The sequence below is a fragment of the Pseudorasbora parva genome, chromosome 17, assembly GCF_024679245.1.
Source record: "Pseudorasbora parva isolate DD20220531a chromosome 17, ASM2467924v1, whole genome shotgun sequence".
NCBI classification, from domain to species: domain Eukaryota; kingdom Metazoa; phylum Chordata; class Actinopteri; order Cypriniformes; family Gobionidae; genus Pseudorasbora; species Pseudorasbora parva.
Window position 1 is genome coordinate 26,864,876 of NC_090188.1, and position 12,505 is coordinate 26,877,380.

The 12,505-nt window shown below is 39.4% G+C and overlaps 1 protein-coding gene across 2 annotated transcripts in view; it reads right to left on the reverse strand.

The window, feature by feature from the left end:
* Positions 1-12,302, reverse strand: part of slx4ip (SLX4 interacting protein) — a 61,932-nt gene extending 49,630 nt beyond the window's left edge. The window contains exons 1-3 of one of the 2 annotated variants that reach the window (XM_067421521.1): positions 12,066-12,302; positions 11,919-11,988; positions 15-104 (exon numbers count right to left, since the gene is read on the reverse strand). In XM_067421521.1, the coding sequence (XP_067277622.1) occupies positions 15-104; positions 11,919-11,945 (117 nt within the window). In that variant the 5' untranslated portion in view covers positions 11,946-11,988; positions 12,066-12,302. The remainder of the gene's footprint in view (positions 1-14; positions 105-11,918; positions 11,989-12,065) is intronic. The other variant, XM_067421520.1, reaches the window with a different exon arrangement.
* Between the last annotated feature and the right edge of the window lie 203 nt (positions 12,303-12,505).

The window sequence follows — 12,505 nt, forward strand, 5'->3', positions numbered from 1 at the left end:
CCTAATTCCCGTACCTTCCTGTGCTCTGGAGAGAACCAGCTGGCATCGTCTTGGCCGCCTAAGGGCAGTATGTGAAGATCCACTAGAACGGCGAAATTCCCACACTTTGAGAGAGAAAGAGAAAAAGATAGGGGTCTTAAATACAACAAAAAGAAGTTATCACTGAGCTGATTAAATGACACCTTCAAATCCATAGCTGAAGGCAAGTCACACCATCCTCTTCCTGTTGTCTTTGTGCATCTGCTACCCCCCTCTCTGCCCACCAGTTTTACAAGCTTTGTAAACGCACCTCATTAGCATCATGTCAGTAACCAGATACACTTGATCTCAGAGATGATGGTGTTAAAACCAAAGACGTATGGAGGACTGACACAGCAGAGGATTTGCAGCCTTGGCTAAAGGATGACCTTGCTAACCTCTTCGTTTATGGAAATGTGACGAGAAAAGGGCCAGATCCAGGGAGGCTGCAGAACTTCATCCGAAGAGTGGGATTCTTGGAGCGCTGCGTCAGCACGTCAGGGACAATAAGTCACGGCGAAGTAGGAGAGCCAGAGCCGTCGCGGCCGTTTAAGCACTTGTTACATCTCCACTCCACACTGGCCTGATTATGTTTTACACATGAGCGCAAGAGCGAGCCTGTCACTGCGCTCCGGTCCGCTCAAACGGACCACCCGCAAGAGGATGGAGAGGAGCCGGCGCTGAAGCATGTCAACACCTGAGCTCAAAGCTAGATGCGGCCGCATTGATGCAGCGGGGACGCAAGCTTGATAGACTGTGAGGGGAACGGGCCGATGACATCAGAGGGGAGCAGACAGGAAGAAATTCCCCTTTTCAAGACACAGTCCAGAACACATTCTAGAGCACTTCCAGAGTGCCTGATAAAATCCTGATAGAACACGAATGAGCGAGTGTGTTTTAGTGGGCTCTGGAGGGGAGCTAAAGTGGCTCAGGCCAGGCAGTAATGCCCTAGGTCAGTGTTTCCCCGAGGCCAGCTGGGAAAGGATGACGTGAGAAAGCGAATTAGAAGAAGGGTGTGTTGGGTAAAGCCCATTGTTCAGCACCGCTCTCTGGCTACACTCGTTTTCTCTCTCTCTCTTTACATCTCTGTCTCTTTCTCACTCATCACATAAGCAATGATTTATGCCTCCCCATACCGGAGGAATCTACAGCGACTGAGTAAATAAAACGTCTCCAGCATTCTCGTTTGGCTTCTAACCTCCGAATTCATCTCCAGTCAAGCAGGATTACGGCACATTATTAGCACACAGACAGGCCAAATCGTGCTGCCAAATAGCTTTGTTTTTGACATGAAAGCATATTTTCCTTTAATTGCTGCTTTGTGTACATTAGGGTTAGTTTGATGGCTCTGTGTTGAACTTGAGGGACAGGCTGCCCCCTTGTGTCAGAATATGGAAGAGTTTTTTTTTTTGTACTGATAAGCGGCTTTAAATATAGGTGGTGACATATGAGACAACTCTGTTAGGATCTGTGTCAAGGTTGTTTTCATTTCAATGAGATCCTTACAGATACATTCATTCCAATATCTGTGATAAATCTTATCTATCTTATGCAATGTTTGAAGCCAAGAAAGAGTTAATTCTTTGTGGGCAAGCGGAGACAAGAGCTAAAAGAAGAAACAGAGGCATCCTTATGTATGAGTGTATATGGAGGACAGCAGATCTTTTAGAAAACACTGGGTGGCTTTCTCCTCACGTCTTTGTGCTGTGCCCATTCTGCAACTGACCAGTGGTTTCGGCTGACTGCCTTTCACAATTACTGTGGCGTGGGAAAGCATCGGAGGGGATGGACAGGAACTGTCAATCAGGCAGTGAAAAGGAGCTTGGCTTCGATGATCCCATAATATGTCTTTTTACACTGCCTCTGGAAACGCCACACTAATCGCATGCTGTTCTGTTTTTCTCCACTTTCTTTTTGAAATCCGAAATATGCCATTACAGACGACTGTAGGAATGTTCCCAGTGTTTGCGAGGCATGCTCACTTGGCTTTTCCAAGCCCTGTGTGACTATAGGACAGAGAGAAACAGTCAAATGGATTTGCCTAATATAGGGGGTCTGTCTTTAAATGTGCTGTTGAGTCAATTGGACATCCAGTGATTGGAAAAAATAATGAGGTTCGGGAAAGGATTAGTGCCATTTGTATTAATGATAGTTCTCCCAAAACTGAATCATGTCATAATTTACATCACCCTCACGTTGTTTTATATCTGCATGCATTTCTTCCTTCTATGAAGCACTAAAGAAGATATTTTGCACAAAAAAAGTTTCTTTTGGACCTTGACTTTCACTGCATGGAGAAAAAAAACAGTTGAAAGAAACATGTAAATGATGACAGGATTTTCATTTGGATGAACTGTCCCTTTAAAGGAGGTGATGGGAAGACACCTGGTAGATTTAATGGAAGAGTCAGATAGACTCAATTGGGAGCTTTTGTGAATTTAACAACTGTCCTAGTTAAAGGAACTGTATGTAAGAAATGCATTTCAATTGTTCATAAAATGGCCCTGATATGTCACTAGACATTAAGAAATCATGTTAATTTTAAATACTTATAACACTGACAACAGTAGTCCGACCAGGATATTGTCACTTAAAAGTTGTTGTTGCAGCCCTCAACTGATGTTGATGTTGACATGTTGTGTTTTGGCCTGAAGCGCCACCCTCCACCTATCGACCAATCACAAAGTCAGTAGTGTTTCAGCATCTGGGTTGCCAGCTCTGCTCTAGTTTACCACAGCTGCAGCTATAAACGTTTCTGCAGCCTATCTGGCAACCTCGAGTCAAGGGGGAGGGGAAGAGGGGATAGTGATTAAAGTACAAGTTTTGGCTACAATCTTACATACACTTCCTTTAAACTGCTGCATTACCATGCTACAATAAAAGAAATCTACAGATTTGGATTCATATTTGTAAAACTTCACAATAATAATTTGTTACATTTATATAGCGCTTTTCTGGGTACTCAAAACGCTTTTACATATAGAAGGGAGGGATCTCCTCAACCGCCACCAATGTGCAGCATCCACCTGGATGAATGATGCGACAGAAGTCATATTGCACCAGAACGGCCATCACACATCAGCTGATTGGTGGAGAGGAGAGAGAGTGACAAAGTCAATCAGTGTATGAGGATGATTAGGAGGCCATGATAGACAGATGCCAATGGGCAAATTTGGCCAGGATGCCGGGGTTACATCTCTACTCTTTTTGACATCCTGGGAATTTTTATGACCACAGAGAGTCAGGACCTCGGTTTAACATCTCATCCAATAACAACTTCCAAAGCCATCCAAAGTATTTTATTATGGCAGTAAACAAGAAAATCCTTAGCTATATTTGCAGAGAAGGGTATTAAAACATAAGTTTTGCAACAGCTACTTTTGCAACGGTTTTGTTGAATGTCTTTACAGAAAAGCCTTTCAGGGGGGAAAAACCTGCCAGAAAACAGCTGAACCGAGAGGTGATCTCTGACATAAGCCGCTAGACCGCCACACAACCTCTGTTAAACAATCCCTTGGCAGACTCTAAAATGTAAATTAGGTTTCTGTGAAGTTTCTTTTGTTTTTCTTTTCTTTTTTATTGTGCTGTTTTAATTTTTTATCCATATGCGATTTATTAGTCTGCTTATGTTAAACACCTGCAATGGTTTTAACAAACCTTTACTGCTGCTCAATGAACGTCTTGACAGTTCTTTCACATTTTAGAGGAAGAATGATACTGTCTTCAGGAAGTCCTTTGCAGATATGATCATACAAGGTTTTTTTTAGCTTTCACTATATTATTGTATATAGGGCTTGAGGCAAAGACCAGCTTCTTTTTCTTTTTCTACATCCTTTTGCTTGTTGATCCTCGAACACCTGAGGCTTTCTGTAGGTCAATAACCTCCCGATTAAACTCGTTCTTACCTTTCACTCTTTATCAGATCAGCATGACCTGCCAAAAACACACAACAAAGGCCCTGAAACCAAACAAACAATAAAACAGAGCAGTACCAAATCAGTCCCTGCCATTCTGACCGAAGTCCACGGCTAAGCGGTGCTATTTTTTACTCCCAATCGCTAAGAAAACACATGAGGCAAACCCAGGTTGCTTTCGGCTTTTTGGACTCCTGGCTCTGCTCTGCATCACTTGCAGTTCCCAAGATGCTCCCTCGTTACCTTCTCTTATCAGTTTCACCCTCCCTGACTGAGATTTCTCCTGCCCTAACTCTCTGATTAGTGTCGGGCAGTCGGCCCAGAAGCATTTGTGCAGCAGTTGCCTGTTCGCCACCACATATCCCTGCCCTTTTACCACTGCTATCGCTGCTGTGAGAACCAGACCCCCTTTCTCTGCACTTAGCTCCAGGGCTAACATTAACCAGCCACAGATGTTTATGCTGGGAGAGAGAAAGAGAGAATGAGAGACAGAGGGCAGCAGAAGCAGTCTCACTCAATAAAACTCCCCCCTCTGTCTAGCTCCGTCTTTGTCTTTGTAAGAGCGTCGCAGGTCGACGAACAGTCTTCGAAGCCTAAGGGAACTCTTTAGATCTATGGGTGTTGCCTGTTAAAAATTTTAATCTTTAGTCTTGACTTGCTGATTTTGTATGGTGTGAGTCACCTGGCGTTCCTTCAAGAGGGTCAACATTAGCGTTGTCAGCAAGAGCATGAGGCACAAACAAGTTTAACGAGATTTTTGAAACGAGATTTTTGCATGCAAAACTCAACACACTGATGTGTGATCCGAGTGGCTGTTAGGGTTGCTATACAGTTGCTAAGGTGTTCTGTGGTGGTTCTTACTGGTTCAAGTTAAAAAACAAAATGCCCGCCCCCAGCTCCGTAAAATATCTCTAGATATGGCTCAGGTGCCTCCTTCAATGAAGGTCGATGGCATTTGACATAGCAGCACACCTCTGTTCAACAAGACAAACGACTCGAGAAATCACTCAAATCTGCAGCATATCAAATCTAATGTGGGATGAGTTATTTGGCAAAGTTTTAAAATTAGCAGGGCTCCAGACTGCAACTAAAATGGTCAAAAGGTGACTAAATAATTGAAAATCTACACTGCAATAAATATACACTGTTAAAACACCATCAGCGTAACACGTTACACTAAAGTAATGTAATAAATATTAACCAAAAATATGTAAGAAAAGATTAATTGACATAACTGAAAAATGGGGAGGAAAGCAAGTTTATATAAAAGCAATGAATCTTTTAACATTTTTCCACTATAAATTATATAGTAATTCATTGCAAAAAAAATTATTTACAGTAAAATTACATATAATGAGATGTTAAACCATTTACAATTGTTTTACTGTATATGATAATGTAACTTATAACTTATTAATTAACAGGCTTTTATTTTCTACTTTTATTTTTTTTTCTGTAAAAATGTTTTTTTTTTTTAAAGTAGTTATAGAAAAAAAATCTAAAAGCTTATTTTTTTGTCGTATCTCATGAGGTTGTGCTCTTTAATTACATTTTAGTGTTTTGCTGCATGCAACAATGAACACAGCATTAGTTGTGATGGCCAGAACCAATGACTCTCATAAACATTTTTGATTTATATATATAAATAATAATATATATAATTTTTTTTTATAACAAACTAGTTTGAAACACTCACTTTAAAATAAAAAAGTAAATAGTTCAGAGGCATTACCGAGTTTGCTCATAAGACTCGCTCATTGAATCAAGATATTGTATAAAAAATAAATAAACAAAACAAACTTCAGCAATTTCTTATTTTTGCCATAATTATTTCTATTTTTTATTTTTATTTTTTTGTCTGGAGCCCCTGCTTAGCGTCAGGGGGATTTGAAAACCTTAACACAAACCAACCCCTAATAAATCAGTGCGATTATGACTAAGCTGGCCTTTATTTCTAGGAACTCTGAGGTCCTCTCTGAGTTAATCTCTGAATGTTAGCACACCTGAATGGAGTTCAGTTTTTTCATAAGTAAAGACACAACCCAGAAGCAAAATTCCAACAGCAAGAACAGGCAGGAAAATCTCCTGGTAAAGCTCTACAAACAATCAAACAATATCAGAAAGATCCCAAGAATTCTAGTAAAAATGAAGAAATCAAGGGAAAAGTGGAAAAAAAACATTCGTCCACTTAATTACACTGGGGCTTTAATCATAAATGCCACTAAACTACCAACATTGAGCTGGTGAATCTAAACGTGCAAAAATAAAAAAGCTGAATATTTCTTAGACATTTTCTAAAAACTACATGATTAGAATCATATAACATCCTCCCATGACTGTTAGGCTGCTTCCATCCCATTTTTCCCTCCACGTTTCAGAAAGGACAACATATTTCCTTGATTCGATGACAGTAACAGGATGCTTGGAGGTCCAAGTGTGTGGTCCGTATCTACCAGGGAAGTCGACCTAGCACATAAACCAGAGCCAAGACATCTGTCATACTACCCAGCACTTAATGTTCATACTCAAAAACAAAGAATCACGCTCCCATCATCTCCTGCACCAGATGGGTATAACAGCAGAGTGGTGTGGCAGGTCTTATGTAAATATTCAGTGTCTTCTGAGGCACTGAGGATAAAGTCAGGGTCTTGAAGTATGAGTCAACTTACGTGGGAGTATCTCATCACCTACATGAACTGCACTGCACAGTGGAAAAATTACATCCAACTTATTGTTGCTGTGTCAGCCCGGTCGGGATGTTCAAACAATCAATCTACGAATGGCTTATACTCAGAAAAGTCTGTAAAAAAATAGGGCACAATGAACATATAAAAGAGTTGATTTTTCCAAGGAACGTCCTACCAGAAAATGACCAGTACTTCTTGTATTTAGTTTTCTCAAAGACCCTCTGTGGTGAATATAAGGTTTTTAATGTTGTTTAAATGTCTGTGGTGTTTTCAATATGCTTTGAGATAAATCATGTACAAATTCATAAGTCAGCATAGTCAGTCAGAGTATTTTCTCCTTAAAACTGCAGTGAACCAAACTGCCGTCAACATGCAGGTGGGCTTTAGCATAGCATTACTATGCTGCGTAGCAGTGAAATCTCAAGTGAAGCCCGATTATCCTAGTATATTTTTCTGTTGATATGAAAAAACAGGTAATAATTACATTTATATAGCGCTTTTCTTTCATATAGAAGGGGGAATCTCATTAATCCACCAATTTGAAGCATCCATTCTGGATGATGCGACGGCAGCCATATTGCGCCAGAATGCCCACCACGAACCAGCTTGTTGGTGGAGAGAAAAGAGAGTGATGGGGGATGATTAGGAGGCCATGATGGACAGAGGTCAATGGGCAAATTTGGCCAGGATGCCAGGGTTACACCCCTACTTTTTTCAAAGAACATCCTGGTTTAACATCCTGGACCTCGGTTTAACATCTCATCAGAAGGACGGTGCTTTTTTATCACAGTGTCCCATCACTATACTGGGGTGTTAGGACCCACACAGACAACAGGGTGAGCGCCCCCTGCAGACCTCACTAACACCTCTTCCAGCAGCAACCTAGTTTTCCCAGGAGGTCTCCAATCCAAATACTGACCACCAGGCACAGCCCTGCTTAGCTCCTAAACTTGGGCTACAGGGTAATATGGCTGCTGGCACATTTAAAAAATTTAGCGGATAAATTCAGTATATTATGATGTATATTACGATGTTATAATGAACATTTTATGATGTTCAAAGCGTTCGTAAGGGTGCTGACTGAGATGGTGAACAGGAACATGGTTTGTGTAACATTAGCAATGCAGTATTAACTGTTTGATAATGTAGTCAAGCCAAAGCCTAATCAAGTTAATTACCGTTATGCGTCCGACATTGTAGACAGCGATACATAAAACATAAGACATTCATGCGGAATCTCACAGTGTAGACATACACACGGATAGCTAAAAATGCGTACAGATAACACACCACTTGGCTTTAGAATGTATGTTTATGCAAAGTCATGATGTCATGTTGCACTGACTTGTTCTGGTTCTGCATATACTAAATTAATGAATGAATAAATTAAGCATTTATTTAGCGCTTTCATATGTACTACTATACACCCAAAGCGCTTTACACTCATGTCAGGGATCTCTCCACAACCACTACCAGTGTGCAGCATCCACTTGGATGATGCGACGGCAGCCACAGTACAACGGCGCCAGTGCGTTCACCACACATCAGCGATAGGTGGAGAGGAGAGAGGGTGATAGAGGCAATTCAGTGGATGGGGATTATTAGGAGGCCATGATTGGTAATGGTAAGGGCCAAACGAGGGAATTTGGCCAGGACACCGGAGTTACACCTCTTTACGAGAAGTGCCATGGGATTTTCAGAGTCAGGACCACGGTTTAACATCTCAACCGAAGGAAGGTGCTCTTTGACAGTTAAGTGTCCCCATCTCTATACTGGGGTGTTAGGACCCACACAGACCACAGGGTGAGCGCCCCCTAATGGACTCACTAACACCTCTACCAGCAGCAACCTGGTTTTCCCAGTTGGTCTCCCATCCAGGTACTATCCAGGCTCAGCCCTGCTTAGTCTTAGTGGGAAACCAGTCTTGGGCTACGGGGTGATATGACTGCTGGTAAATGACGCAAAGGAAGTAAATGAAGCAAAGCAACATTTTTCACTGGAAAAAAAAACCCTTTTACATATGTAATTTTGCAAACAAAGATGAGTTTTAACGGATATACAATTATTGACTACATGGGGACTTTAAAGGGATAGTTAATTCATCCAAGAATTACATTTTCATCAGTCATCATTTACTCACCCTCATGTTGTTCCAAACCTGTATGACTTTTTTTTCCGTCATTTTGTAGACAAAATATTCTTTAAAACCTCCTTTGTGTTCCATCCACAGAAGAAAGTCATGTACTATTGGAATGGCATGAGGCTAAATGAGTTCATTTTTTGATAAACTATCCCTTCAGCTGGGATAGAAAAGAATAAAAGTATTTTAATATCGACAGGTCTTATGCTCCCCTACAAGAGTTTAGCTGAGAACTGGGCCAGCTGGTGGTATTGTTTGCCTCCCTGTTTTAAATGTCTCCCTGTGGTCACAGTGTTGGGCATGACAGTTCTTTTCTCAGGGAGAGCAACATATATAACAGTATCATTATGTGCAGACTGGGAGGGTGAAGTTGGTGAGTGGTGCTCTCCCACAATGAAAAACAGAAAGACGGGAGAGATGATGAGTGAGAAAGACAGAAACAGAGAAATATGCAGCCAAAGTCTGGCACTAAACACGGATGTGTGCGATCCACAGCAGCATCCAGAAACTAGACTTAAAGCCTTCACTATATGAAACATCAACAAAGAAAGAGACCCAGGGCTTTTCTAGCGCTTAATAGAAACATCTGACATGCATTAGCACTGACATTCATTGACATTCATCTGGCCTGAGGATGAATAGACAGGGCCGGTCCAGCATGATCTGTGCTGCCGAGAAACACAGCCTGAGGAGACATTCAGCTGGATAGATTATAAAAACATCAAACTAGGATGTAACGTAAAAGAAAGTGACTGGTGGTAGAGAAAATAATCCAGGATAATGCTATGATGAAATATGGAAGATTTTGTTTTTTGCATGGTTTGTAGCAAAATGCAAGCCGAACACATAATGAGCACACAGAGAACATGAAAAAGTGGGAGTTAAGTTCTGTAAACTACATAATTAATACATTCAGACAGCTGCATGCTGATAGCACTCATTTGCTGAGGCGACTACCCCCTCTAGCGTTTAGAAAATGAAGTACAGTTAGATTATTTTGGTTCCTCCACTAGACATTCTGCTCACATTACTCCTCTACTAAAGGATCTTCACTGGCTTCCCGTGACATCACGTATTCACTGTAAGATATCACTTCTAACATTTAAGGCTTTAAATGGTCTTGCGCCTCCATATCTGTCTGATCTACTCGGCTCTTACTGCCCTGCCTGATCCCGTAGATCATCTGAGCTTGGTCTTTTGTCCATTCCTCGTTTTTGGTTGTCCACTGTAGGTGGAAGGTCATTAAGTGTTAATGCTCCTTAAATATGGAATTCACTAGCCCTTACACTTTGTATATCTTATCTTTGTCTACCTTCAAGACCTAAGTAAAAACATATCTATTTAATATGTATTTTGGATAATGTGGCCATACGTGGCCTTATGTGTTTGCAATGTGTATGTGAGTGTGCAAATGTATGGTAACATACAATTTAAAGCGACCTTGAGCTACGGAAAGGCGCTATATAAAAAAAACTCCTACTACATTTTTCAACAGGTCTGAAACGTAATAGTTGATCTCGAGTCTTGATAGTTCTCTTTAGGTTTCTTACAATACAGCATCAAGTTATACTAAAGTGAATGGGAGTCCATTTTCACCACGAAAGAAAAATTAAACGGGGTGTAAGGGGTGTAATATATATATTGTGTCACAATATATTGCAATACAAAAATACTATGTGAAAAAAAAAAAGTTTAGTGTCAGTGTACTACATTAAACTACTATAATGTTGAATATAGTGTATAATAATGTGATGGGGGAATATTTGCGGGACCTGGCAATGTCAAATGTCTTATGATACCAGTAAAAATTCGCCTACATTATTTAAAATATATCTAGTCAGTGAAATAGTGTAGGCATATACGTCTAAAATAATTGTGTATTTTCAGCTTCATAATCATGAATATTTTTATTCTGGTGTTACCATTGTCCTGTGCATTAGGTACCAGCAAGTCCAAGCCTATTCATTTACGGGGTGTCTATTCACACTAAGTGCAAATAGTGTGCCTTTTTGGCAAGTGCTATTCACACTAGCTTCACCTAACAATGTCTGGCTGTGCCAAACAAGAGTTTTTTTTTTTTTAAACGCCCGTAATTTAACATCCTCGGTGGCGCAATCAGTAAAGCATATGGCTAATGTATCATTGTTTTGTCACGATCAACATGGTTTTGAATCTGCCTTTTGCAGAGCTTGCTCTTCTCTCTTTTCTCATCACAAATCACATCAGAAAGGCATTTATCAAAATTAAGGAAATGTTCTAAATGTGGAAATAAAGTGCCTAACAAAATGTTGAATTATAATAAAAGCATTTATTGGGTAGGGTTAGGGATAGGTGTAGGGAGGGCTTTTAGTGTTCCTTTAAGGTGGCATCCATTTAATAATTTAAATATAAAAGAATAATTCACACTGTTATTATTGCATCCTGTTAACGTACAACAATACTGAGTTGCAAATAGTATGTATCTGTCAAAATAAAGTATAAATTACATGTAATTATTTATATTACAAAGAACTGCAACTTTATATGGTGTAAATAGAATATATCACTATCACTATTTTCACTTAGTAAATAGAATCTATTGCTATTTTGACTGAGTGTTAATAAAATCTAGTTGCTATTTACACTTGGTGATTTCGGATTGTGAGTTAAGTATCGTGATATGTATGTGATTGTGACATAAGTGTATCGTTACATCGTAGTAAAAAGTCATTTTTATGACATAACAAATAGAACCTATGATATGCTAAGTTAATAATTTTAACATAAAATGGAGAAATTGTCAAATAAAGTCATAAATTATATAAAAGGCATAATTATAATGCCATTGTTTAAATTATGACATAAGCCAGAATATGACAAGTCGAACATCATAAAGTCGAACTGATGACATAAAAATTCCAAATGATTAGATAGGTCATAATGACATAAATTGGTCATATAAATATGACATACAAGTTCTGACAAAAAGGCAATTATGAGAAGTCTAAAATTATAAGCTATATTATGAAGTTAAGGCATAAAAAGCGACATTTTGTCATAACTCTAATTTACTAAAGCATGGTTTTTAATTATGTGACGGAAATGGGCGTACACATTTAATTACCTATTTAATCACACAAAAAACAATAACATCGACACGATTGTTGATAAGTTACATACCTTGACCACAAATTTAGAGGACTGCATTCCGATGAAATACTGCAACAACAAAAAAATCAAAGAAAAAGCGCTGAAAAACAGTTAAAATGTCCACATCTAAAGAAACCTGAATCATTTTTCCTGCTGAGAACATACAGTGATACTCACGTGTTTGTGACAGAAGCGGATTAATGGAGCTGAAGTCCAAATCAAAACACAAAACAAAATGTTGGTAAAATTCCGCTCACATACTTTTCTTATGATATTCTGGATTGCTTCGGTATAAATGGCAATGTAAAATTAATATTTGTAATTAAAATAAGTCAAAACAACGATAAAATAACTGTAATGAAAGAAACTTGAATCAGTTCTCCCGCCGATGTTTTGAAACTTCCCCTGTCACGTTAGGACCCTAGCGCATGCAGTTGTCATAGAGATACAGTCGGATATAGGAGGCTACATATTTTGCCGGACAGTCATGATCGTTTTATGTAAATTGTGAAATATCCATGATGTTATATATCTTAACAAAATTATATCTCCGAATTTAATGTGTAATATCAAAGATGTAAATGTCAATGGTTGTGTTATTGGTTTCTGCTGTTAAA